At 38.5% G+C, this 24,259-nt stretch overlaps 1 protein-coding gene across 4 annotated transcripts in view; it reads right to left on the bottom strand.

The window, feature by feature from the left end:
* The window catches only part of LOC108706501 (catenin alpha-2), a 922,761-nt gene that overhangs the window by 427,752 nt on the left and 470,750 nt on the right, over positions 1 to 24,259 (bottom strand). For 2 of the 4 annotated variants that reach the window (XM_018242984.2, XM_018242983.2), the window contains exon 8: positions 2,782 to 2,817. The exons of the other annotated variants lie outside the window; for them this stretch is intronic. In XM_018242984.2, coding sequence (XP_018098473.1) covers positions 2,782 to 2,817 — 36 coding nt within the window. The remainder of the gene's footprint in view (positions 1 to 2,781; positions 2,818 to 24,259) is intronic. 4 annotated transcript variants of the gene reach the window in all.

The following is a 24,259-nucleotide window of genomic DNA, read 5'->3' as shown; positions in this document are numbered from 1 at the left end:
CAATGCCATAAACAAATATGTTGACCAAACAAGTGGGAGCTGAAGGAAAGAACCAGAGGAGCTATCCCAAACATTAACAATACTAGATTGATAAAATTGTAGTAGAATACTTTTCATATTCATTTAGCACACATTTAGAAAACATATTAGTGAAAATGATTGAGAAAGTAATTCCCTACCCAAAGGAAGGTTATAGGTGATAAAACTTTTGAAAAAAAGACGCTAAGTGGATCTTAAAGGAGATTTATAGGATAAATTAATCTTCCCTCATTTTGTAGGCAATAATGTATATCATATGATTCTGCTTTTTCTTTTGGCTTTAAATGAATACAGTCTTCAAAAATGGCTCCATTATTGGAGCTCCCATAGATGTTGTCTGGTCTCTGTCTGTGTTTAAAATGGGTGTGTGAGTCTTAACAGTCCCTGCCAGAAGCACTCTAGGAGGGGGACAGACAATCACAGTCACACATGGAAAGACAGGCTTCAGTTCCCTATTAGGTCAGCCCAGTTGCTGATTGGTTCCTATCCTACAGTGCAGTGTGCTGGGTGCCTCTCCTGCACAGCCTGGGAAAGGAGGCAGCGGGAAGTAGAACAGATAATTTTCATAAATTCTCAATAAATCAGCCTGAGACTAATTTTTAAAGCACAATTCTTCTATATATAAAAGAGTATAAAGCACTGGTATGTTCTTGTTTTTTACACAACACTTCTCCTTTAAATCCTGAAATACTAATTTGCTACCGGTCTATTGGCTTTTGTGTATTTCAATTCCATTTTTTCGCATGTATTTAAATATTACTTCTGTTTAGTCATCCTATGATTAAGTGCCATATGGAGGCACAAAACGCATACTACTTTATTTTATGAATCTATTAGAGATGGGGTTCTGATTGTGCCAGTCAAGATGGCTTGAAGTACACCTAACTTTGCTTAATTCTGACCCGAAAAGAACATTTAGACAATGTCATGGGCAATTAGTATATAATTGTGCATATCCACAAATAATATACAGAGTAGGAGAGGGGGAGGTTTCATACTTACAGTCAATTGCCACCAGGTGTCAAGTGTGTACGTTTTGTAGAACATTGCACATCCTGCTCCAGCCAATTTTTTTTCTATTGGAATAGGTTACTGACGTGGTCAACCAATGCCCAATACATACAAACCTAAATGTTTTTTTTATTACATAAATCCACGTGATTTATTTATACCATATGTCTGCCTGTCTTGTAGACATTAAATATAGATCTGTGAGTTTATACTGTACAATTCTGTAGCATAAATGAAAGCAAACATCTAAAAAAAAATAAATAAGCAGATTCCTTGTATTGCTTGGAAAAAACACACATGTAAACCGAAATAGCATACTTGTCGTACATAGCAAAGGCAACTTGTAATTCTCAGCAAATTAAAAAAAATGACAGCTTGCGACAGCTATGGTTCAGAACCTCAAAGTCTCTGAAGATTCAATTATCTTTCTAGTTATATGCGCTATTCATAGCATGGATGAGTGTAAAATAGATAGCATATAAAATGAGTCTAGATAGAATAAAACATATATACATAGAGGATAATGAAGTACATGTCATTTGCTTGAAGTCAAAAGTTCCTGTTTTACTTTTATTGTTCTCTGTCAGTACAGATAGGAGTTTTTTTTAGAGTGGCTGAATAAAATTGTATCAGATCAATAAAGCTTCATTTGGTGCTTTTCATGCTTTTATCAAAAATTTTCATGTACAGTAGTTCACAATAGACTATCTATTGTTAGAGATGAGAAGCTCTGTGTTGGCTAAGAGCTTTCAAGTATCTTCATGACACACTGGCATTTTTTCTGTGGCCAGTACAGAACATTAGATGCAAATTATATAGTTTCATTCCATTCATATTCTGGGTTACACTCATGGCAAGACTATTTGAAGACGTTAATCACGTCTTTTCTTTTCATGGTCTCCGTTGAATGTCTAACAGGTCAGATGTTTTCAGGACACGTTAGTCATTTTGGTTCTGCCCTTTTTCATTTTGAGACTGGCTTTCGAGTTTCTTGGGCCAGTCAAGGTTATATGAGACTGACTTTTCAATTTGCTTGGGTCAGTCAAAGTTATATGAGACTTGCTTTCGAGTTTCTTGGGTCAGTCAAGGTTATATGAGACTGACTTTTCAATTTGCTTGGGTCAGTCAAAGTTATATGAGACTGACTTTCGAGTTTCTTGGGTCAGTCAAGGTTATATGAGACTATATGGAGCACAGTTGTGTTACCCTTATGGGAGTTATCATGAATAGGCATTGTATGATTTTTAATACACATATCTACATGTCATTGTTACTCTTCATTATATCCCATGAATACCTGAAATATGGACATAGCATATGATATGTGGTCTACTCACAAATGCCAATGTTGCAGTGTCCTAACCAAGAGCAAAAGAAAAACCCCTTTAGATGTGTACAGTATGTGCATATGGCTAGAATGGCTAATGCAAAACAAAGAGAAAAATAATTATTATAAGGCACACGTATTCCATCTGCCTGGATTGATGGTAACTGATGGTTTTTCAAACAGAATGAACATATTTTGAAGAGAGGCCAAATAGAATGGAGAACCACAAAGGACACTACAAGCACATAAGTGTATATAGGATTGCTACCATCCTGTCTAATACTAGGATCATCAGAAAGGTCCTCTGAAATCCAGACATATAAGCTTGAATGGTGGCAACCCTAGAGATGCTTAAGCCACATTTTGGTCTTGTGATTGACACAACAACATATGAGGATTTTTACCTTACAGCTCTCATCCATCCAAGTCCCATATCGACACTGTGTGTGGAAAACAAGAAGGTATTAGATATTTCACCTCAAAATTCTGAGGCATATACGAGTAAAAAAAATGTAGCCATGTGTAATTGAGTCAAGAAAGATAGCCTTTAAAACCAGTTATGTTGCACGTTTATCTGCGCCTTGGGTTTCAACCAAGAGCATTTAAGAGAAGAACACATTTATATTATATATGCTTTCCGTAGTGATATAACAAAAATAATAATAATACATATTACATTTAAATAAGAATTAGAATTAATATGAAGCATTGTGTTAAGTAGAGGAAATATAGACAGGATCAGACCTTCATGGATAACACTGAGTGAGTAACAGCAGATACAGTTTTAGTAACACACAAACATTAATCTAGAATTTTGTGGGAAATGGCTGGTTCGGATGTATTTTGTTTTGTTGTAAGAAATGCTGGTTTCCATATTGTGAAGATTGAAGTTAATTAATGTGCTGGGCAGTGAGTTCTGGTCGGGTTGTAATACCCTGTAAATCAGGGTGCATTGTAACTGACTGCAGTTCTTATTATCCTGCAGAATTATGGAAAGTCCTGTACATTTACATGATTCTATGGCCATTCTATAGACAGGTTTGTGCCCTTATATAACAATTAGCCCTTTATTGTTCTTTGCATTAAAAATGGCTCTGTCTATATTTAAGCATCAGTCTCTGTCAGGGCCGGTTACACAGAAGTATTTGGTTGACACATTATAAACCTTTTGGACAGAGTGCTCACTGTAAGGGGACTACCTGGAAGTCACCATAACATGCAGCACTTTATCAGGGCTGGAACTAGGGGTAGACAAAAGAGGCACAATGGTAGGTGTTACTAGGCACATCTTTTGTTGCCCAACCTTAGTCTGAGCCCATGACTCCCACCTCTGTTGCCCATCTTGTGCATGCAAATAATGAGGGCCTCTCTTAGCCCATAACAAGGTCATACTTATAATATCATAATTTAAAACATTGCTGTACCAGCTATTCAGTCAGCCTTACAACAATAGAATAAAACCCCAACTGCCTCTATATTTGACCTTGAAGAAATGCATGCTCCCAAAATCTTACCCTAACTCACATTTAGTACCTTAAAGCAGGTTGTCTCAATAGAATTCTTTTGGTCTGAATCTGGCCTGAAGGATGTTATGGCTGGGGGATTTTTGAATTGTACAGAGTTTCCCATTTACTTTTTTAATGTTTTTTTAACAAATTTATATTTAAGAAATGGTTGTGGCTTTTGTCTTCTCTTTTTCAGCTAACCTTTCTTATTCATCCTACCCTTTGTTTGCCTTATGCAAGAAAATATCATTCTAAGCAACTTTCCAATATGCATTTGCTATAAACTTTCTTTTATAAATTGGATAAACTTTAGTATATATATTTGCTATTAAAAATGTTTAATGATGTCAGAAGTTCATTAGAATTTTTTTTTTCTAGAATGAGACAAAAAAAAAAAATAAAATTTTGGTTTTACTTTCACTTTTTCAGTGTAAATATCAAAAATAAGGAATCAATGAACCCGCCAATTTTATTTGGGATGAGATAGCTACAGAATTTGTTTCCATTTGAAATCCGTATGAGATTTTTTATTGATAACTAAAGTAATAAATAAGACAAAAGTGTACAGAATGAATACCTTAACATAATCTAATACATAAACATGAAGTATATCTAAAATAATTGGGGTGATTTGTATTCCATAATGGAAGGTGTGCCGCTGGCTGCAATTTGTGCAATCTCTGATTGCTGCATGATTGGCGAGCTGGCGGAACATTAGGTAGTAAGAATGTCTCTTAAGACACGACAACTGCCTTTGCAAATACTAAAAGTTTTAAATATTGATCTTGTTCCCTTAGAAATGTTGGCCTTGTTATAATTCTACCCTCAGGCAGCCTACATCTCTAAACACATCACATGTCTCTGCTTGAATCTAACAGTCCAAAATCAGTAAAAAAAAAAAAATTATCCCGATGTGTCAAACTGAAAAGTTTATCTCAAGTTTTTTTTGTACTTGCTTTACATAGGACACATTTCATTTAAATAAACTACCAGATTTTACAGTGCATGTCTCCGATAAACTGATCTTTTTTCAACAAATGCACAACATTTTTATACTCAATAAGGAAATTCTCTGAGTATTTTTGAATTGTTCTAAAATGAGGCAATCAGTATAGCATATATAAATATTTCTACCCCTCCGAAATATGTTTTTACCAAAAAAAAAAAATTTAAACATGAAAGGTATTGAATGTATTTCTCTCAATCATTAAAATATACAAAAAAATAAAAACAAAATAAATAAATACTGAAATAAAAAAAAAAGTTTATCACATTAAGCTGTGGAATAAATCATGATTGCCATCCAAAATTGCATTTTTCTAGGGAGGGGTGAATTTTTTCGCCTTGTTTCGCGGAAAAAAAAAAACACCCATAGACTTGTATGGCGTTGTGCGTCAAAATAAAAAGACGAGCGTCAAAAAAAATTTTTTGACGCCCATAGTCTTTAATGGGCATTGGCGACATTTTCAAATTTTTGGCGAAACGAAACGGGTCAAATTCACCCATCCCTACATTTTTCCCCTCATTTTTACAAATGAGAGTGTTTAAAAAAATTTGGAAAAATAACATAGCCTGAATGTTGAAGATATACCACCCATATAGTTCAATAGAAGCTCACCAGGGTTTAGTTTAGGGATGCACCGAATCTACTATTTTGGATTCGGCCGAACCCCCAAATCCTTCGCGAAAGATTCAGCCGAATACCGAACCGAATCCTAATTTGCATATCCAAATTAGAGGTGGGAAGGGAAAAACATTTTTTTACTTCCTTGTTTTTTGACAAAATATCACGTGATTTCCCTCTCCATCCCTAATTTGCATATGCAAATTAGGATTCGGATTTGGTTCGGCCAGGCAGAAGGATTCGGCCGAATCCGAATCCTGCTGAAAAAGGCCGAATACTGGCCGAATCCCAAACCGAATCTGCATCCCTAGTTTAGTTGGCAATTTTTATTAATTTACTTTTCTAATATTTTTTTGATAAATCACAAAAATTTGATTTTGAAAACTATATTTTGATATTTCCATTGTTAATACTTTTGTCCTACTCTGACCCCTCCCCCCAGTATTATGCCTCGGCATTAGCTCTTGAAACAATCATCCCTACATATTATAATTTCCCTTCCTTATTCGACATGTTTCACAAGAAACAGTCTTTGCTTTCTTGAGTGCTTCCATCCCAAACAACATCATTGTTCACTAATTAATGGTGTACTTGCAGAGAATTAACTGATGGTGATCATGTAGCCACAATTGATTTTTCTTCAACAGACTCGAAAAAACAGCAAGGTATCTGGATAGTAACATCTTTATTAAGTTACTGAGCAAAAACACATAGTTAGCACGAGGGCTTGAAATGAACACTAGCCCAAATTGCTTTTTTTATGTAGCCACTATTACATTCAATGAGTATAAATAGAACCAAACATTGATTAGTTAACAACATATAGAACAAAAACAACATCTCACATAGAAGGTCCAGCTGCACATGCCCTAAACCTCCAACCTACAAAAGGTTTCCAAAACTACTATCCCATTGATTGTATAGACTGGCACAAAATAGACCAAGAGAAAAGTGGTGCAATTAAAAAATGTTTATTTAAAGGGATACTGTCATGGGAAAAAATGTTTTTTTTTCCAAAATGAATCAGTTAATAGTGCTGCTCCAGCAGAATTCTGCACTGAAATCCATTTCTCAAAAGAGCAAACAGATTTTTTTATATTCAATTTTGAAATCTGACATGGGGCTAGACATTTTGTCAATTTCCCAGCTGCCCCTGGTCACGTGACTTGTGCTCTGATAAACTTCAATCACTCTTTACTGCTGTACTGCAAGTTAGAGTGATATCACCCCCTCCCTCCCCCACCCAGCAGCCAAACAAAAGAACAATGGGAAGGTAACCAGATAACAGCTCCCTAACACAAGATAACAGCTGCCTGGTAGATCTAAGAACAACACTCAATAGTAAAAACCCATGTCTCACTGAGACACATTCAGTTACATTGAGAAGGAAAAACAGCAGCCTGCCAGAAAGCATTTCTCTCCTAAAGTGCAGGCACAAGTCACATGACCAGGGGCAGCTGGGAAATTGACAAAATGTCTAGCCCCATGTCAGATTTCAAAATTGAATATAAAAAAATCTGTTTGCTCTTTTGAGAAATGTATTTCAGTGCAGAATTCTGCTGGAGCAGCACTATTAACTGATTCATTTTGAAAAAAATTTTTTTCCCATGACAGTATCCCTTAAAAGAAAATGCATCACAAAAAAAAACAACTGCCTGACATGTTTCGTGCCAAAAGGGGCACTTAAATATAATGAACTCTGATGTTTCGAACATGGTTTTTTTTTTCGTATGCACAATACATCTTCTGCTATTGGATCCAATTACTATGAGCCTTTCTCTACCCCAATAAGGCCAACAAAGATAAACAATAGACTCATAAACAAGCAATCACAGTTCAGCTATAGAGCCTTTTTGTACAGCTGATTATAGATATACTATATTAGAACACAGTGGTGCTACTTATTATAGGAATTTGCAGTGATTTTCTGCATTTCGCCAATGGCGAATAAATTAGCAAAGCTGCCGCGAAAATTCACCGGCATCAAAAATTTTTGGACGTGCTTTGGAAAAGTCGCTCGAGTCATAACCATTGTGCTGCAACATTATTCAGAAGCCCATTGACTTTAACGCCAGCGTTCAAAATTGACGAGGGTGTCAAAATCCGAGTTTTCATAAATTTTTCGCCGTTTCGCGAATTTCACTGGAAATTAGTGAATTTTTGCCCAAGTGAAACGGGACAAATTTGCCCATCACTACATATCGTAATTACTTACAGAAGTCTAAAAGCTGTAACTCTTGCCCTTTCTATTTCTTATCAAAATAAATTAATATAACTTGGTACCAAATGCTTGCATTGACTTCTAAAGGTTGACTTCTGACCTGAAGAGTTCTATGGAAGAAAATGGCAGATAAAAGAGATAAGAATATGGTGTTTTTTTAACAATGCACCCTTTAATATATTTAAGTTTACAATTGATTATGGATAAAATGAATAGTGTCCCTGGTAATTTACACATATTCACCCACAAGCAACCACAATCTGCAGTAAATATCTATGTTCTGCAAGTCTATTATTTTTCATTTTCAGTAGGGATTTGATTTGTCTAAAACCATGTTGTTTCTCCGTATGCAGCCAGCATGTAACCAAAAAAAAAAAAAAAAAAAAACATAAAAGGAAATATATTGGCTTTAACAAAGGCTTAGTTTGCGTCTGCAGGACCGGGAGATAATTATGGAAATAGGATTAGAGATGTGTGCCATCCTTAGTCAACACGCAGCAATAAAAAATTCTGCCTTTTAAGCAGCAGTTTATGATAAGAGAGAATAATCTTTTTAACCTCCACAAAGTAAGCACAGTGCCTCATTCACTAGCACTAAATACATTGAATACAATCATTAGTGTAGGGATACGGCAAATATTGGCATTTAGGCAGTTGTAAAAGTTGGTTGTTCCTGATGTAAGGAGTCATTTACAAGGCAAAGGACAGGTGTTTTAAGTTTCTCCAACTACTACTCTCTGTAAACTGAATGTTACTCATGTTGGGAGTATGAAACAGGAACATACTGTACCTCAAAAGAATAACAGCAAGTCCGACTATGATGACATGTTGGTGTCCAGCTGTACAAAGCAAATTGTTATGTTTCAATAGGGCACAGCTTGTTCTCACACCTCAGCAACTAGTTTAGTTTTTAATTTATGATTATATTTGGTTGGATTGATGACAATCTGAGGCTCTTGAAAAGGCATTGCTACTCCCAGGCTCTCATTTTTTTTTCAGTATAACTTTTTTTTGTTACAACATTGAAATCATCATCACTGGTTGGGCATCTCTAGTGTTCCTCTATCTACAGGTTCTACCTTTGATTCTGTTAAATTAATCATTGTTTTCTTCTTCTCCTCTTTTCTCTCCTACTTTGTTTCTCAATTTTCCCAGTGAGCGTTTCTTATTCCCACCTATCTGTGTGATTCTATTCAGGGGCGACCCTGGGGATGCGGCTGCCCCCCTCTCCTGCTCCGAGCTTAAAAATCAATGTTGGATTGGGTCAAAGGGAGCAACATCGCTAGTGCAATTAGTGCAATAACGTTCTCTTGCACTGGTCACTAAACCGGCTGCAATAGGTTGGTTTTTCCTCCAATAAGGATTAATTAGATCTTAGTTTGAATCGAGTACAAGGTACTGTTTTATTATTACAGAAATAAAGAAATTATTTTTAAAAAGAATGGACACATTCTGGTTGGGGGTGGAGGTTCCTTGTTCTCCAGTGCCACTAAGGTGTCCCAGTCCAACTCTGGATATGTAGCTGTGAATCTTAAATTCTTAGTACAAGAAAAAAACAGGCAGTTAGATGAAGAAATAAGTTCACCTAAACCCTTCCGTTTGTTGCCTTTATGTAAGAATAGCTGCCAAGCATTATGATGTTCAGCAGTTCCAAGCCCCACTCGACTCGCTCATTGCAGGCGCAGTACAGTGTGCACTGAAAATTGAAGGCAAGTCATTCTGATCTAACCGAAAAAAAATCAGGACGGTGCAATTTGAAATCTTTTATTCTAGATATAGTAGTTAAAAAAGACACTTCCTTCCCAGTAACCGAGGTGAAAAAATGATACAAAAGCCAATTCATCACGGTTTCAGGAGAGAATGTGAGCGACAATTTCTATGGAATCAATCAGCATCTGAAACATTTCACACGGGCGGCAGAAAAGGGGGCACTGCTTTTAAAATTGCCTTCAGTATTCACTGTGACAAGATTTGGGCCAATTGCCAGTCAGCTTTAAAAAAAAAAAAGGGAGGAAAAAAAAAAAAAAACCTTAAAAACACGTTACATAATGGGTTTGATTTAAACAGTTTGAGCTTTTCGTTTTTGTGGAATCCCGGCGTGCTTTGTGAAAAACAAAATGTAATTTTGCTTAAAGCAACAAGGGGTGAAATCTTTTTAATCTTCCAAAACACTGACAAAATATACCTGGTGGGTATAAATACTCAACTTTCTACCAACGTGTTAAAAATGTAACTTTGCATACAACCATGCCACCTGCCAAGTAGTTTATTTCACTCGAAAGTCTTTAGCAATTTGCAAAACTGGCCGATGGGATATGAATTGAGTCGACTGGCTGAACCGAATCCTTGAAATCATGTGACTTTAACATCTCACAAACAAGGAAATTGTGATTTTTTTTCCAGCAAGGTATTTTTTGACCCTTAATTGCCCTAATTTGCATGTTTACATCATTTCCTTTTGGATATGTAAATTAGGGTTCAAATTCAGTTCAGGAATTGTCTGACTCCTTCTTGAAAGTTTCAGAATTCAGGAAGATCCCTGAATAGTGGATTTGGTGTATCCATACACTGCCTGTTTTGACCCAGACAACCAGGTTTTTGGAAGGGCTGCCCAGGTCAAAACTGCCTGTCCATTTTTCCAAATTAAGGCAGGATTTTTTTATTCTGATATGGTGATTGACCAATCACCATTTGCCACATATAGCCCCACCCCTGTGATCGTTCCATCCTGCTTCTATGATGTTACCCCCCCACCCAGTGACAGCAACACCTGCCCCCCCACTCAGATCTACTGGCTGGACAAGGTGGCTCAGGAAGGGGCTTGAAGGGGGCCGGTAGCCCTGATGCAGTAACCCCGGTGGGCCCAGATCCCCCCAGTCTGACACTGGTTTCTTTACATCCTTCTGCTGAATTGTTCTTGGAGTTTTAGACTGCATCTCATTAACCCTTACAATAAAACACGAGCTTCAGCTGCTTCAGTTTCTAAGAATATTGATTTCTCTTTTGTATGTCAAAGAACATAGAAGTTTTTACGTTGACCAACAAAACCCCCTTCACATTTTCATCTCCTGTTTCATCTCCTGCCCTCCTTGGTTTCTCACTGAGTTTATGATGTTTCAGTAGAATTTTCTAGATAAGTTCAACATTTTTTTGAACCGTCCTTTTTATTGATATTATCGTGGTGTCATGTCAGTAATAACAACACCGAGTTAATTTCATGAATTCCTTATATGATACTGTGCATTAAAATGCACCTTCAACCAAAAAGTTTTAGCAAATAAATAGTTAATAATCATTTTCAAGATTACATTATAAACTCGGAATAAAGTATTTAAAGTATATCCAAGCAAAATTTAAACCTGGCCGTTTCCCAATTGCCCAGGACCTTGTAAAACTTGTGTCATGGCAGCTTTTCATATTCTTTCTGGAAAGGTTAATATGCAACATTTTATTCAGAGATATTTGCATTAAACCACATACAGTACAAAAATAATCTTTGACCCTTTCTTCTGTTGTTCACTTTTCATGTATATATCATTTCCCAGAACTAGCTCATTTGCTTTAACTAGAAAACTGCTACAAGGCACATTTGAAGAGAGAGAGAGAAAGATAAGGCTCATTTATAATGAAAGATAAGGTGCAATAAACTGGAGCAAATCACCTGGACTTATACCATTGCCCCAGGTGCAAGTGCAAGAGCACTAACTGACACAAAACGTCTCCCTTTATGGCCCATGTGCCTGGGGGAATGGTTTGTGCTGCCTGCACTTTGCACTGAAGCCTTAACTCTGTCCCCAATAGTTACAGTCCCATTAGAGAGAGCAATATAAGATATCCAGATTGACACCATAAACACAATTTCATTAGCAACACATGGTTAATGCTAAGATAAGGCTAAGGTGCTGATTTTCATTCCCGGTCATATGTTAATGCTGTGAATTGGCAACACTACTGAAAGAATAGACTTTGAGAGTTTGAACACAGATTGCTCATCAAGTTTAAGCTGGAACAAATTGACAACATACTGCAAATTACTCACCATGTAAACATTGGGGCTGAATCTAAGCAAACTGTCCATATGGTAGGGTTTCATATATTGTTTTTATATCTACTCTTATTTGTACCAGCAAGGCTACCCTGACCATTTCACACTCACTTCACCAGGGCCCGGGCCAAGGGGTAGGCAGGGTAGGCAACCGGCTAGGGCGCAATCACTGGGCGCGCACTTCTCTCTCTTTTTTTTTTTAAACTTAACAATTCAGTTCCCATGTTTAGTAAAAGCATTACAATACTAAAAAAATCTAATGCCTCCAACCCCTTCTGGGGTTTGTCTAAGCCTTGTATAATTTTGAAAGTCCTCCCCCTCCTGGGAGTGCGACTTGGTGCCTTCCACTTTGATGTGCTGGCACACATGCACATTGGGCAAGATGCCATTGTAGACAGAGTATCGGTTGGGCCTGGCAGAGAGAGGACCTGCTGTGCACGTCTGAGCACTAGTAACTCGGCGCTGAAGACTTGTCTGTCCTGCTGGCCGGGGCCCTGGTTGCTTTGGGCAGCTGCTCCAGTCCTAATCCTTTCATTGAAGTCACTTGCTGGGCACAGGTACAGATAATGGGGGCTTGGGTTGGGGTGGCACAGGTACAGATAATGGGGGCTTGGGTTGGAGTGGCACAGGTACAGATAATGGGGGCTTGGGTAGGGGTGGCACATGTACAGATGTGGGGGCATGGGCCCTATGATGGCTGCTGGGCTGGCACAGATACAGAAGGGGGGCATGGGGCCCTTTGGTAAACATTTGTTTATTTGTAAACATTACATATTTATATAAATTAAACGTTTCATCAATAATACGTTTTCTTTTATTAAAAAAACGTAATGGTAAGGTAGGAAATGCTAATATAGGAGGGGAGGGGCGCTGATTGGAACCCTTGCCTAGGGTGCCAAACTACCTTGTCCCAGCCCTGTCCTTCACAATGTAATAACATGGACTAAACTTAGGGCTCTTACACACGGCCGTTCCGACCTGCGCTCCCCTGCGTTCCGTTTTTTGGCGTTCAGCCGCAGGGGAGCGCAGGAATAGACGCAAGTCATTATTTGAAATGGGGCTGTACTCACTCAGGCGCGTGTAGGCGACGAACGCAGGAAAAATGCAGCATGTTGCGTCTGAACCTGCGTTCGGCGCCTACACGTGCCTGAGTGAGTACAGCCCCATTTCAAATAATGACTTGCGTCTATTCCTGCGCTCCCCTGCGGCTGAACGCCAAAAAACGGAACGCAGGGGAGCGCAGGACGGAACGGCCGTGTGTAAGAGCCCTAACACTGACTAGTTCCTCATTCACAGGGTCCCTGTCCTTGACTTCAACTGAGGAGATCTCCTTATCTCAGGAGGCTTTTCTTCTACAGAAGCCTTCTACCTCAGGCTCCCTGGAACTTGAAATCTCATGCTTGTTACAGACTACAACTCCCTTGGCCCTAGCCCTAAGCAAGAGAATTCCATGGTTCAGCATCTTTTACCTGGGGAGTTACAGGTTCTCAAAACTTCCTTGAACCAATAGACATCCTATTTATTCCACAGAGCAGGTCTACACTAAAAATAGGGATAATATAAATTTGTAATCCTACCTACACTAGAATAAATAAATAAAGCTGTTCCTGGAGTAAGACATTCTAAATATATTCAGATTTATCATAAACATCTGTTTCAACATTCATTTCATGGGAGCACACTCTGTGTTTCATTGTGTTGATATGCTTCTGAAGATAATTAGGTCATATTGAGTATCTGCTATTAGCCATTAGATTCTAATCCTTAGATTCATGAAATATTAAGAAGAGGTTTGAGGGAAAGGACCTTGATTTAAACGGATCAGGGAAGGTTTTGGAAATAAATATAACTCATCATCTCAGACATTCACAATGATCTAATTGGCTGTTTTGTTCAAGCCATCATTAATGTACTTTAAGTGATTAAGACATGACTAAGTAGATTTTTAGTCTGTACCTGGTGACCTTTGAAAGGAAATAAAAGATGACTTGAGCTAACAGAGCAAAACAATGAAACATATTAAATATATTTCAGATAGTAAAATATAAAGCTGAGTTCAGTCGAAACTTTAGACAATAGATTTTGCTTCATCTGAGAAATGGCTGAACAAATTCTTTATACATTCGCTATTATTGTTTTTGGTCAAATGTTATCCATTTATGTTATGGTGCAGCTTTCAAAGGAATGCTTATTTCACTACAAGTCATGCATACAAGTCATTAGGGTTGAGGAGACTGCCTCATACAGATTTAAATAAACAAAAGGAATCCTGGGAATGAATTCCAAACAAGCTCCAAGAAAATCCCATTTACATGGGTTTATCCCATAGGCTAATCTAGTATAGGTAAATCTAAAAACATTAAAAACATAGGCTAAAGCTCACCCACTGGGTTTTTAAAGCAGAAGCCATGATAATAGCTGATCAGATTCCCAACTACAGACTGGTTTCACCTTTCTTGAGGCTCATCAGTGTAGTGCAGGGTTATCTGATCAGCTTAGATAAATACTTTATTTGCTACAAGTCATGGTAATCAAAAATGGACCCAATGACTCAACTTTCTGATCGTTGGCCTGGTTGGAGGCTCTTCTTAGCCAAGACCCATGCTCAACATTGACGCCCAACCAGCTTGCGTATGCTTTTCGACTCCTCTTATCCTTAGACCCATTTAAAAGATTCAATCTTTGCTGTGTTGAACAGATCCAGATAAAAGTACTCAACTGATTTCCAAAAGGTTAATAACATTACTAAAGCTTTTATTTCCACCCTCCAAGCAATGTAAGGCTGCTAGTAAATTTTGGAAAGGCTTTTTATCTCTTGTGCCTATGTCTGTCACTACAAAAGAGATAAAGGGAGTTATAAAAGAAATGCATTAATATGACAGAATGCCCTACATTTATCTTGCTTAACCAGCTATATTTTAAATGTATCGGTTTGTACAGGGCAATAATCATTAGATAAATCAGAAGCTTTAAACTTTAGACTAAACCAATGGTAGTTGCGTTTTACAAAAGCTTACAGGGTTAAGAGTTTGATTTTATTGCAAATTACAACCTGGCTACCTTAACTTTATACGATAATGGATACACAGTGTAGTTAGTGTTGTCCTTCCCAACAGACAATCATCTTCAAAACACAAGTATAGAAACCACTGTGAAATCTAAGTGAATCAATACATATAAGCAGGACCGCCATCAGAAATCGCAGGGCCCCATACGACAAAATTTCCTGGGCCCCCTGGGCTACGCCCCCCGGGAAAGCCCCACCTACAGGTCCGCCCTCCCCACCACACAGTAAAAAAACAAAAAAAATATTGGTGGCTAGGGTTCCCACATGTTAATAAAAAGTAAAAAGATATTGGTGGTCAGGGCCCCAATAAAAAAACATTTGTGGCCAGGGCCCCCCATTAAAAAATATTGGTGGCTAGGACCCCACATGAGAAAAGAAAATTGGTGGCCAAAATTGGTAGCCAGGGCCCCCCCCCACATTATAAGAAAAATGGTGGCCAGGGCCCCTTAAACGTCCATGCCTTCCCAAAGTCAGCAGCTCTCAGAAAGATGGGGGGCCCGGCTAATCAAGTAAGTGTGGTGTGGCCGGGCCCCCCTTACCCTCGGGGCCCCCTACAACTCTCCCCCCTGTCCCCCCCTGAAGGCTGCCCTGCATATAAGGCTTTAGTTTGCCTTTAAAATACAAATTACATGCCAAGATTGCAACAAGGCAGGATTCCAGAGTCTTGCTAATTATGACCATTTGACAGCTCTATTTTTGTTGATGGAACCTTTGTATCTGAGAAGAAAAAAATGGAGTTTCATTCAGTGGCACAAAAGTAGCAGTTAATCAGCATGCGAGAGAGGCTGCTTGTTGATGTTCGCTACCTTCAATAATTTATTATTTTGACTTACACTTTACACATGAGCAGACTTGTCTTAACTGCAGTAAATACCGGCAGTCAGCGAGGAGAATACGCAATTGGCCGGTGACACTAATTATGCTGCCTCAAAGATGAATTAAAACAACATTAAATGAGATTGCTCACCAGTGGTAATCTGCCTTTAACTGTGCTTCAGAATTTAGCTCATTTATTTGGTCATTAGGGTTGGTTTGGAGAACTGGAGGGTCACAGACTGGACACCCTTGGGGTGTATAGTAGAAGTCATTTATTGCATTTATCTAGATTCCACAATTAGCCCCTCCAATACTGATCAGGTAGGTCCAGTCTATCCCCTGTCCCCATACACTAACAGACCCTTCACGGTATCCAATGGATAGGCCCTACCGGACATGCCCACATAGCTGGCAGTTTGGTCTATATGGACCAATCTGCTTCATTATATCCAATCAGATGTGATTATTGGCTGTTTTAAACACTACAGGTTTATATCTAATTACTGGCAAGAAGGCAAGAGTGAACTCTTCTAGTCGCACCCTAACGAGCCAATTTTTGTCCATATAAAAGGATGTTTTTCTACAAAAATGTTTTTTTTTGCTGCGGCAGATTTTTTTTTTCGCTGGCAAATTTTCACCGTGAATCCATGCCTGGTGAATTTATTCACCCATCACTATATGTGACTATTCCTCTGCCCTCTATAACAGGTAATAACTCACAATGCAACAAAGCATCAAACAATCTCTCCTATGGTAGATAGTCAGGGCTAGATCCTACTAGTTCAACAAGCACTCCAGCAGCCAAAGAGTTCATTTACATTCAAACACACTCTCCTGCTAGCGGTACTAGTTATTCAATATATAAATAGGCAACTTTCCCTTTACACACATACAAAGAGTTAATAATACATTTAGGCACAAGCTTTCCTACGGGCGATGAGTTTGTTAGAGCACAAGGACAAAATGTATTTAAATGTTATATTTAATATTACTGCAGAAGCAGTGAATGTATATAAAAAATATATTACAAAGAAGACATACATTAAACAAAGAATTGCTAAACAGTAAATAAAATAAATGGGAGTAAAAAAATTAAGAAAACTCTAGGTAATTAGCCAAGTTTAGGAATTTCCTGTAGTGTCCTCTGAGGCTGCTGTCCCCAACCTTTTTTGGCCCAGGGACCGGTATAAAGGAAATTTTTTTTGCAAGAACTGGGGGGGGGGGGGTCGGGAGGGGGTCAGCGGTGCCAACAGCAACTGTGTGTCCAATTCAGTCCAGTTCAGGACTGTCCGCGGCCCAGTTCTTCGCCATGGCCCGGCGGTTGGGGACCCCTGCTCTGAGGCAAAAGTTGGCAAACACTGGGCATACATTCCACTGATATGGAGCCTCCTTGCATGACATGGGGTACTAGATCTGTCACCTTTTTATTGCCTGCTGGGACATTATCAAACCTTATGTATGAGCTAGGAGTGCCCAGGAACTTGTCATTTACTACCCCCTGTAGGGGGTTGTTATTTTCAGGCCAGATTCCCCAATATAATATTGGTACTTGCCAGTACCCAATATTGTAGTGAAAATATGGGCATGATGTGATCCATATGGGGACAATCAGAATGATACCAAACACGTGTCTCATGTTCTAGTCCCCTTGGCTAGTGTGTGGGGCATCGGCAGACGAGAAAGTGGAGAGGAGCCACTGCTCCGGCTAAAGTTCCAAAACAATAAAAAGTATGACCCCCCCCCTCATACGCTCTCTGTCCTTTTGAACTTGTGCAACAAATAATTAGAGAGCTTAAAAGATCAGCCTGTGTCTGACCAGCTGTCAATTAAAATTGGGGATGGGCACATTTTTTTTGCCTTGTTTTGCAGCAAAAATAGACTTGTATGGCGTCGTGCGTCAAAAAAAAAAAGACGCACATAAAAAAAAATTTTGCCGCCCGACAAATTTTTTTTGACGCCCATAGACATTAATGGGCTTTGACGACATTTTGTCGGCGGCAAATTTTTGGCGAAACTAAACGGGTCAAATCCGCCCATCCCTAATTAAATTACGTTTCTTCCAATGCATTGTCCAAATAATTATGTCTCTAAATCATTGGATGAACAATGACATTGTGCAGCAAGTGGCCAGTGTGTGGTTGGTTCAAGTATTTGCCATATAGAAGTTTGCACAGCTTATGATAGTAGATCAATATATAATACAAATAATTGTTTAGCTTTACTGCTGTACAAGAAGAAAATGAAGAAGCTGATTTATTGTTACAGTAAATATTTCAGTGATAACACACCGTCGTTTATTTGCTCAGAAGTAATTTCTGATTTTTTCCCAGCTGAGAATGATTTGTCACTACGCACTCTTTATGAATTCCAAGCTAAACTCGACGTATATCATTATTTAATACTGGTTTCCCAGATTGATGTGATTATGGAAATAAGCCCCTGCTATGTTTTCACTTGTTGTTACAGGGATCAAGCGCTAAATATCTGTAAGAACTTGAGGAAGGCAAAATAAAGTGAGGTTTCTGTGAACATCCACTCGATGAAAAAAGGATTCCTTCCATTTTCATTCCGACTGTATAGAATTTGTAACTGCTTCACTGCTAAATCCCTTTCTTTATAAACCTAGGAATCTAGGGATTTTAATTCCAACATTACTGGAATGTTTTCTTTGCAGTTTAAATCATAGCGATGGCAGTGCTACACTGGGTTTGGTATTTAATGCAACTAATACAGGTATGGGACCTGTTATCCAGAATGCTCGGAACCTGGGGTTTTCCGGATAATGGATCTTTCTGTAATTTGAGTCTTCATTAGGGATGTAGCGAACTGCCGATTTGGTGTTCGCGAACGCCGTTCGCGAACACCGGCAAAAAAATGCGAACGTTCGCGAACAGTTCGCGAACTTCGAACACCGCTAAAATCGTTCGATTCGAACGATCGAAGGATTTTAATCGTTCGATTGAAGGATTTTCATTCGAATCGAACGATCGAATGCTTTTCATTGGATCGAATGCTTACAATCGTTCGAACGAATGGAAATCGTTCGATTTTTAGCGGTCGAAGGAATTCGAATGGTCGAACGATCGAACGCGAACTCAAACTGCGAACGTTCCCAAACGTTCGCGAACAATCGGCGGACGCGAACGGTCGAAGTTCGCGCAAACTAGTTCGCGGGCGAACAGTTCGCTACATCCCTAGTCTTCATGCCTTGAGTCTACTAGAAATTCATTTAAACATTAAATAAACCCAATAGGCTGGTTTTGCTTCCAATAATGATTAATTATATCTTAGTTGGGATCAAGTACAAGTTACTGTTTTATTATTACACAGAAAAAGGAAAAAAAATTGGATTATTTGGATAGAATGGAGTCTATGGCAGAGTCATTCCATAATTCAGAGCTTTCTGGATATCGGGTTTCTGGATAAGGGATCCTATACCTGTACCAAAGACTATACAATATGCTGAACTCACTTTCAAATCAAGCCTATTTTGTCTACAGCATCTTGCCCGAGCCCGGTAAATGTATCACACCCTGATCTTCAATTTATAAATATAATTTAAAAGAACCAGGACTTATATAAACTGTTCCTCTCTTAAGGCTATAATTATCTGTGTAGTGTGTAAGATCCCTTAGCTCAAGACTCTACAGTGCATAGAACTAAGGCAAACATTTTTGTAACTCTACATTAAAGGGGACCTTTCATTAAAGTACTAGAGAATACGCAATAGTATAGGTATTGTAAGCCCACAATTTAGAAGGCATCAGATATCCCATGTACTGTAGATTATAGGCAGTATAAAACCAGGGCCACTATCACTAACAAAGGGGCCCCATACTGTTAAGTTAGCTGGGAACCAATTATTAGCCTAATGGTCACCTGGGCACCTTGGGAGATGGACCCTGCCAATGAGTGGATTGAGACTCCAATGAAAAACAAAAACCTTACCAATGCATGGTCATGTCCATTATCAACCTCGGCCACTTCATGACAAAAACCCTCCCACAATTAATACAAATTCCACCTACTCAGCCCTGCTTATTTTGTCACCAATGACTTGCACCTTTGCACTTCTCAGGGCCAAGAGGCCCCTGGCTGGACTACCTGCTGTACACACTTGGGGGTAGATTTACTAAAGGGTGAAGTGACTGATGAAGACGCTGATGAAACTTCACCAGCATTATGTCTTTCAGGCACTTGGACCAATTTAAAAACAGGCAGAGGTGTAACTTTGCTAGCAAAAGAGACAGATGCAAATTTCCACTCTGGCGAATGGACGTTACTCCACAAATTCACTAAGATGAGGGTTTTACTGAACGTTAGCTCTTTTGCCAGACTTGCCTTCGCCAGCTCAGACCAGGAGAAGTGCATTGGAGTGCATAGATCTTCCTCAATTTTTAGTGGAAACATTTTCTAAGTCCCAAAAAAACACTGGCGTCTTTTCCTTTTTTCAGAGTGATAGCCTGCAATAGTCCGTAAATTTTTTTTGGGAAACCGGGTTCCCCCCTACATTTCCTAACATATGAAACATAAACTATACAGAGGGCTAATGTGTAGGGCATTATAACAATTCTATTTTCTTTATCAAGTTTCCATGGACTTGTGTAATGTAATGTATTTGCTGCAACATATACGTCCATGCAGCTTTATAAATTCCCGCCGTATGCAAATAAGCCAGCCCTAGCGCATCTTCGGTTTGATTGCCGAAGTAACGCTAAAGAAACGTCCCCAGTGTTTGGCGTCCTGGGTGTGAATTCGCATTTCAGTAAATTTGCATTGTCCTAGTGAATTTACACCTGGCGAAGTGTTGCGATGGCTGCAAAGCCATCACTGGTGAATTTTTGCCGTTTAGTAATTTTGCCCCTTGGGGTTTATTTATTCAGATTTTTTCTTGTCTGAGTTTTAAAGGGGAAAACATTTTTTTTAGAGATTTATGAAAGCCTGAGGCTGCTAAAAGTCTGAATAAACAAGTACTCCTTCTCAAACCTGCCAAGGTCATGTAGAAGTCAATGGCAGATTTCCCATTTACAATTGGAAGATATATTATCTGCTCTAGGTTTCCCACAACAATCGGAATAATTTGTGTTTTTTAATTGATAAATACAATAAAAATGTGTATGGGAGTTTGGTCGAAGTGGTTTTAAGAAAATAGTGAGACATTTTCAGGTTTGAGTAAATAACCCCCTTGATGGCAGCCCTGTGTAGAACCTTGTAAAAACTGTGCTCAGGTCCTTCCATTCAATAAATCTTGTAACTGCTGCAGCCTTGATGTATCCTGGATTTGGTGGGGTAGCCATAAAATAAATAAGCCACATATTTCCGTTTAAAGCACAATTGACACAATTAAATGTACAGGTGCAGTATATTAGTAATGATTTCCTTTGAAAGTCTCAGTGAAATTTCCATTGGCAGCTGTGCTGGGATGAGTGATCTCCAAAGACTTCTTTTTCCTAAATGAATCTGTTGGGCCTCCTAAACATAACTATATCATCCATTAATGATAGTGAACACAATGGTCGGATTGCTCTAATAAACTGCATCGATTTTCATTAGGGGGATAAAATCTTAACTATCTCACACTCATTACGGGCCCTTCAGGATCCTAGAATTCAGTGTTTATTTGGCAACTAATTGAGAGTTTTCGGCATAGCGCTCAGAGAGCAAGCCAGAACCGATTTCATTACTGTGTCATTAACAATTCTACACTGCTCCATTAAAGATAAGTGTCACCGTTTGGACCTCTTGTTTCTTAACATTGAGAGAAATCTCATACATTAGAGGACTTGTATTTGTTGTACCAGATTTGTAAATAACTATGAAGTCCCTTTATTACTTTATCCCCAAGGTGAACAAAAAAATTCAAGTATGGTGGCGATGCTTCTGCTTCTGTTATGATTATTAGGAAATGAAGAGTGTTCCTCGTTCTTACGCAGACACAGTCTCTTTCGGTGGCACTCATGCCCCTGCAAACAATGAATGCATCACAAGAGACATAAATTGGGATTCAGTGATGGTAGAAGGCCTTTTATTTTGAATTACATTTGCGCTCTATGTGAGCTCATTGCCGAGTGAATGTTTAGTGCTCTAAATAACAAGGTTTGGATGTAGATTCCATTCTTCTCATAAACACAACGGAAAATAAAACCAAGCCTTGGGATGAGAGAAGAGGTAATGTATCTGCATAAAGAGATTTTTTCATGATTAGGTTTCACCAGCCTTAAAAAAAACTTTTTGTTTTTTCATGGCACAATGGCCAAAGTCAGGAAGCTTTATAGAAAAACAGATTATAGAGAACTGCATATTAGTTATTACTGATATTTATAGACAGGTCACCTGCCCCTGCTGGTTTATATAGAAAAATATAGCAAAAGAATGTTTGTAGATGAATAATTAGTACTTGTCCTAAGGCATATATGGAAAAAAAGCTAATTAAGAGGAAACAGATGAAAAAAATAAACATGATATAACATGTATATTTAAAATTCACATAAGGGCTTAACAAGTATCAAAGCAACTTAATAAAAAGCCTAGAGATCACTGGGATTGATCTACTAACACGGGTGCTAATCATAGCAACACTTGAGATCTTTGCAATAGTTTTCTAATTTAGAGCAGACTGATTAAATCGAATTAAAACCAATTGTTTGCTAAGAATCAGCAAAGTAACCCCATTTACTCATTTGGAGGGGTTTGGGGGTCATTTGATACGGCTGAACTTTGTAATGGAATAAAGTATTTTTTTTACCTGAATTACATATGTAATGATGTACTGTACCACCTATGCAAGTAAATGAGTCTAACACTCATTGTATGACTAGTGATGGGCGAATTTATTCGCCAGGCGCGAATTCGCAGCGAATTTCCACGATTCGCCACCAGCGGATAAATTCGCGAAACGCCCGCGAAAATTCGCGGCAAAAATTCGCCGGCATCAAAAAAATGTTTCAGAAAAAATGGACGCCGGCGTCAAAAACGGGAGCCGGCGTCAAAAACGAGAGGCAGGTGCCATTTCGCTAATTTTTCGCCATTTTGCGAATTTCGTGTGAAATTCGCGAATTTTTCAGCGAAGCGAAACGGCGCAAATTCGCCCATCACTATGTATGCCAATAAGACCATGAGATCCTGGATGCAAGTTCGATAATCACTCTCCACTATTGCTGCTCATGACTATAATAAAAACGACTGTACTCTCAAGAGGATTGCAGGAGTCTGTGCTCAACGTTGTGCAAAGTGTAAAAATTATGGCAGATTGCACCAATTTTTACTCCTGTGCACCCTCTGTTGCACTTGATAAATAACCCCTTTAGTCCATTTGAGTGAGACGTTATGTGCAACTCTTGGTAGGGAAGAAGTCAACAGTCTGTGTCTAGCAGTGCAGGTCCACCAATTGTTATGTTTCTTTTATTTTAAATCTACAATGTTAGACCAGTGTTAGACATAAAACAAGGTTTTAAATAAGAGACAATTGTGGTAAAATGCCACTAACTGTTTGTACAATCCATGAGTACATCATGTTCTTCAGTGAGTTACAATTACTCTTTTTGTGCTCAATATTGATTTCAGAGGCAAAGTAATCAAGACTAGATATGCACCACTTCAACATAATATTAAAATTGTCTTTTTTCCAATGCTGGATTTTAGCTCTAATTTACTGTATGGTAGAATTTCAACAAGATTCATATAAGGGAGAAATACACATTATAACATTTGCACAAATGCAGGATCCTCCCTCTACCTATATGCCTGACAATATTTTTGTTGCTCTGAAATAAGCTTGTGTGTATTTTACTCAACCCTATGGCTGGGCAAATCTAACCACTAATTTCCTTTAATTTGTGCTTCCAGTGATATTAAGGAATGCCCAGAAGAATTCTCACATTAGGAGGCTTCTTATCCAGTGCTTTGGGTCCTTTACAGAGAACCTGAACCATAACTGGTACACAAACAATCTACAGTAAGTCACCATGGGACATGATTAATATGCCAAAACAATTACTCTATCCCTCACAATCATTAAAATATAACCCTTTACCTTAGTTTGGTAACCAGACTACTGAGTATATGAGCCTCATTTAGTGCTTCCTCCAATTTGATGGTTACTTGGTGGTTAATGAATAACAAAGCATTGTATGCAAGTGTTGGCCAAACAGGTTCTCAGCTGGTATAACAAAAGCCCAACCTTCTGTCAGCTTGGACATTTTCTTAACTGTGTTTGGAAACCATTGTTTTATTTGTAGCACAAAGACACATTTGTATAAGAAAATACAATTTCTTTTAATAATAGCCCAGCTAAAATGGAAGGTGGTTTGAGAAGGACCTGAGAACATTCTATCGAATCAGCAGGTACCACATAGAAGCTAGTTGAAACATGATGAACTACCAACGTCTAGCCAGCTGCTTACATGTGCAATGAAATCTCCCTTCAAGGACTTCAAGTGTACGTGCACCAAGCCCAGGCAGCGGATAGCTGATAAAAATAACAGCTTTTCAAACAGGGAGCCTGGAATGATGTGATGTGAGCTTCTGAGAGTTGAGTAGAATCCAGTTGATCAATAGAGGCATTTGTTGCTTTTTTGGTTTGGAACTAAAAAAAACATCTGATTA

This window comes from Xenopus laevis, chromosome 1S, assembly GCF_017654675.1.
Source record: "Xenopus laevis strain J_2021 chromosome 1S, Xenopus_laevis_v10.1, whole genome shotgun sequence".
In the NCBI taxonomy this organism is placed as follows: domain Eukaryota; kingdom Metazoa; phylum Chordata; class Amphibia; order Anura; family Pipidae; genus Xenopus; species Xenopus laevis.
This window is presented reverse-complemented; position numbering and strand designations above follow the sequence as displayed.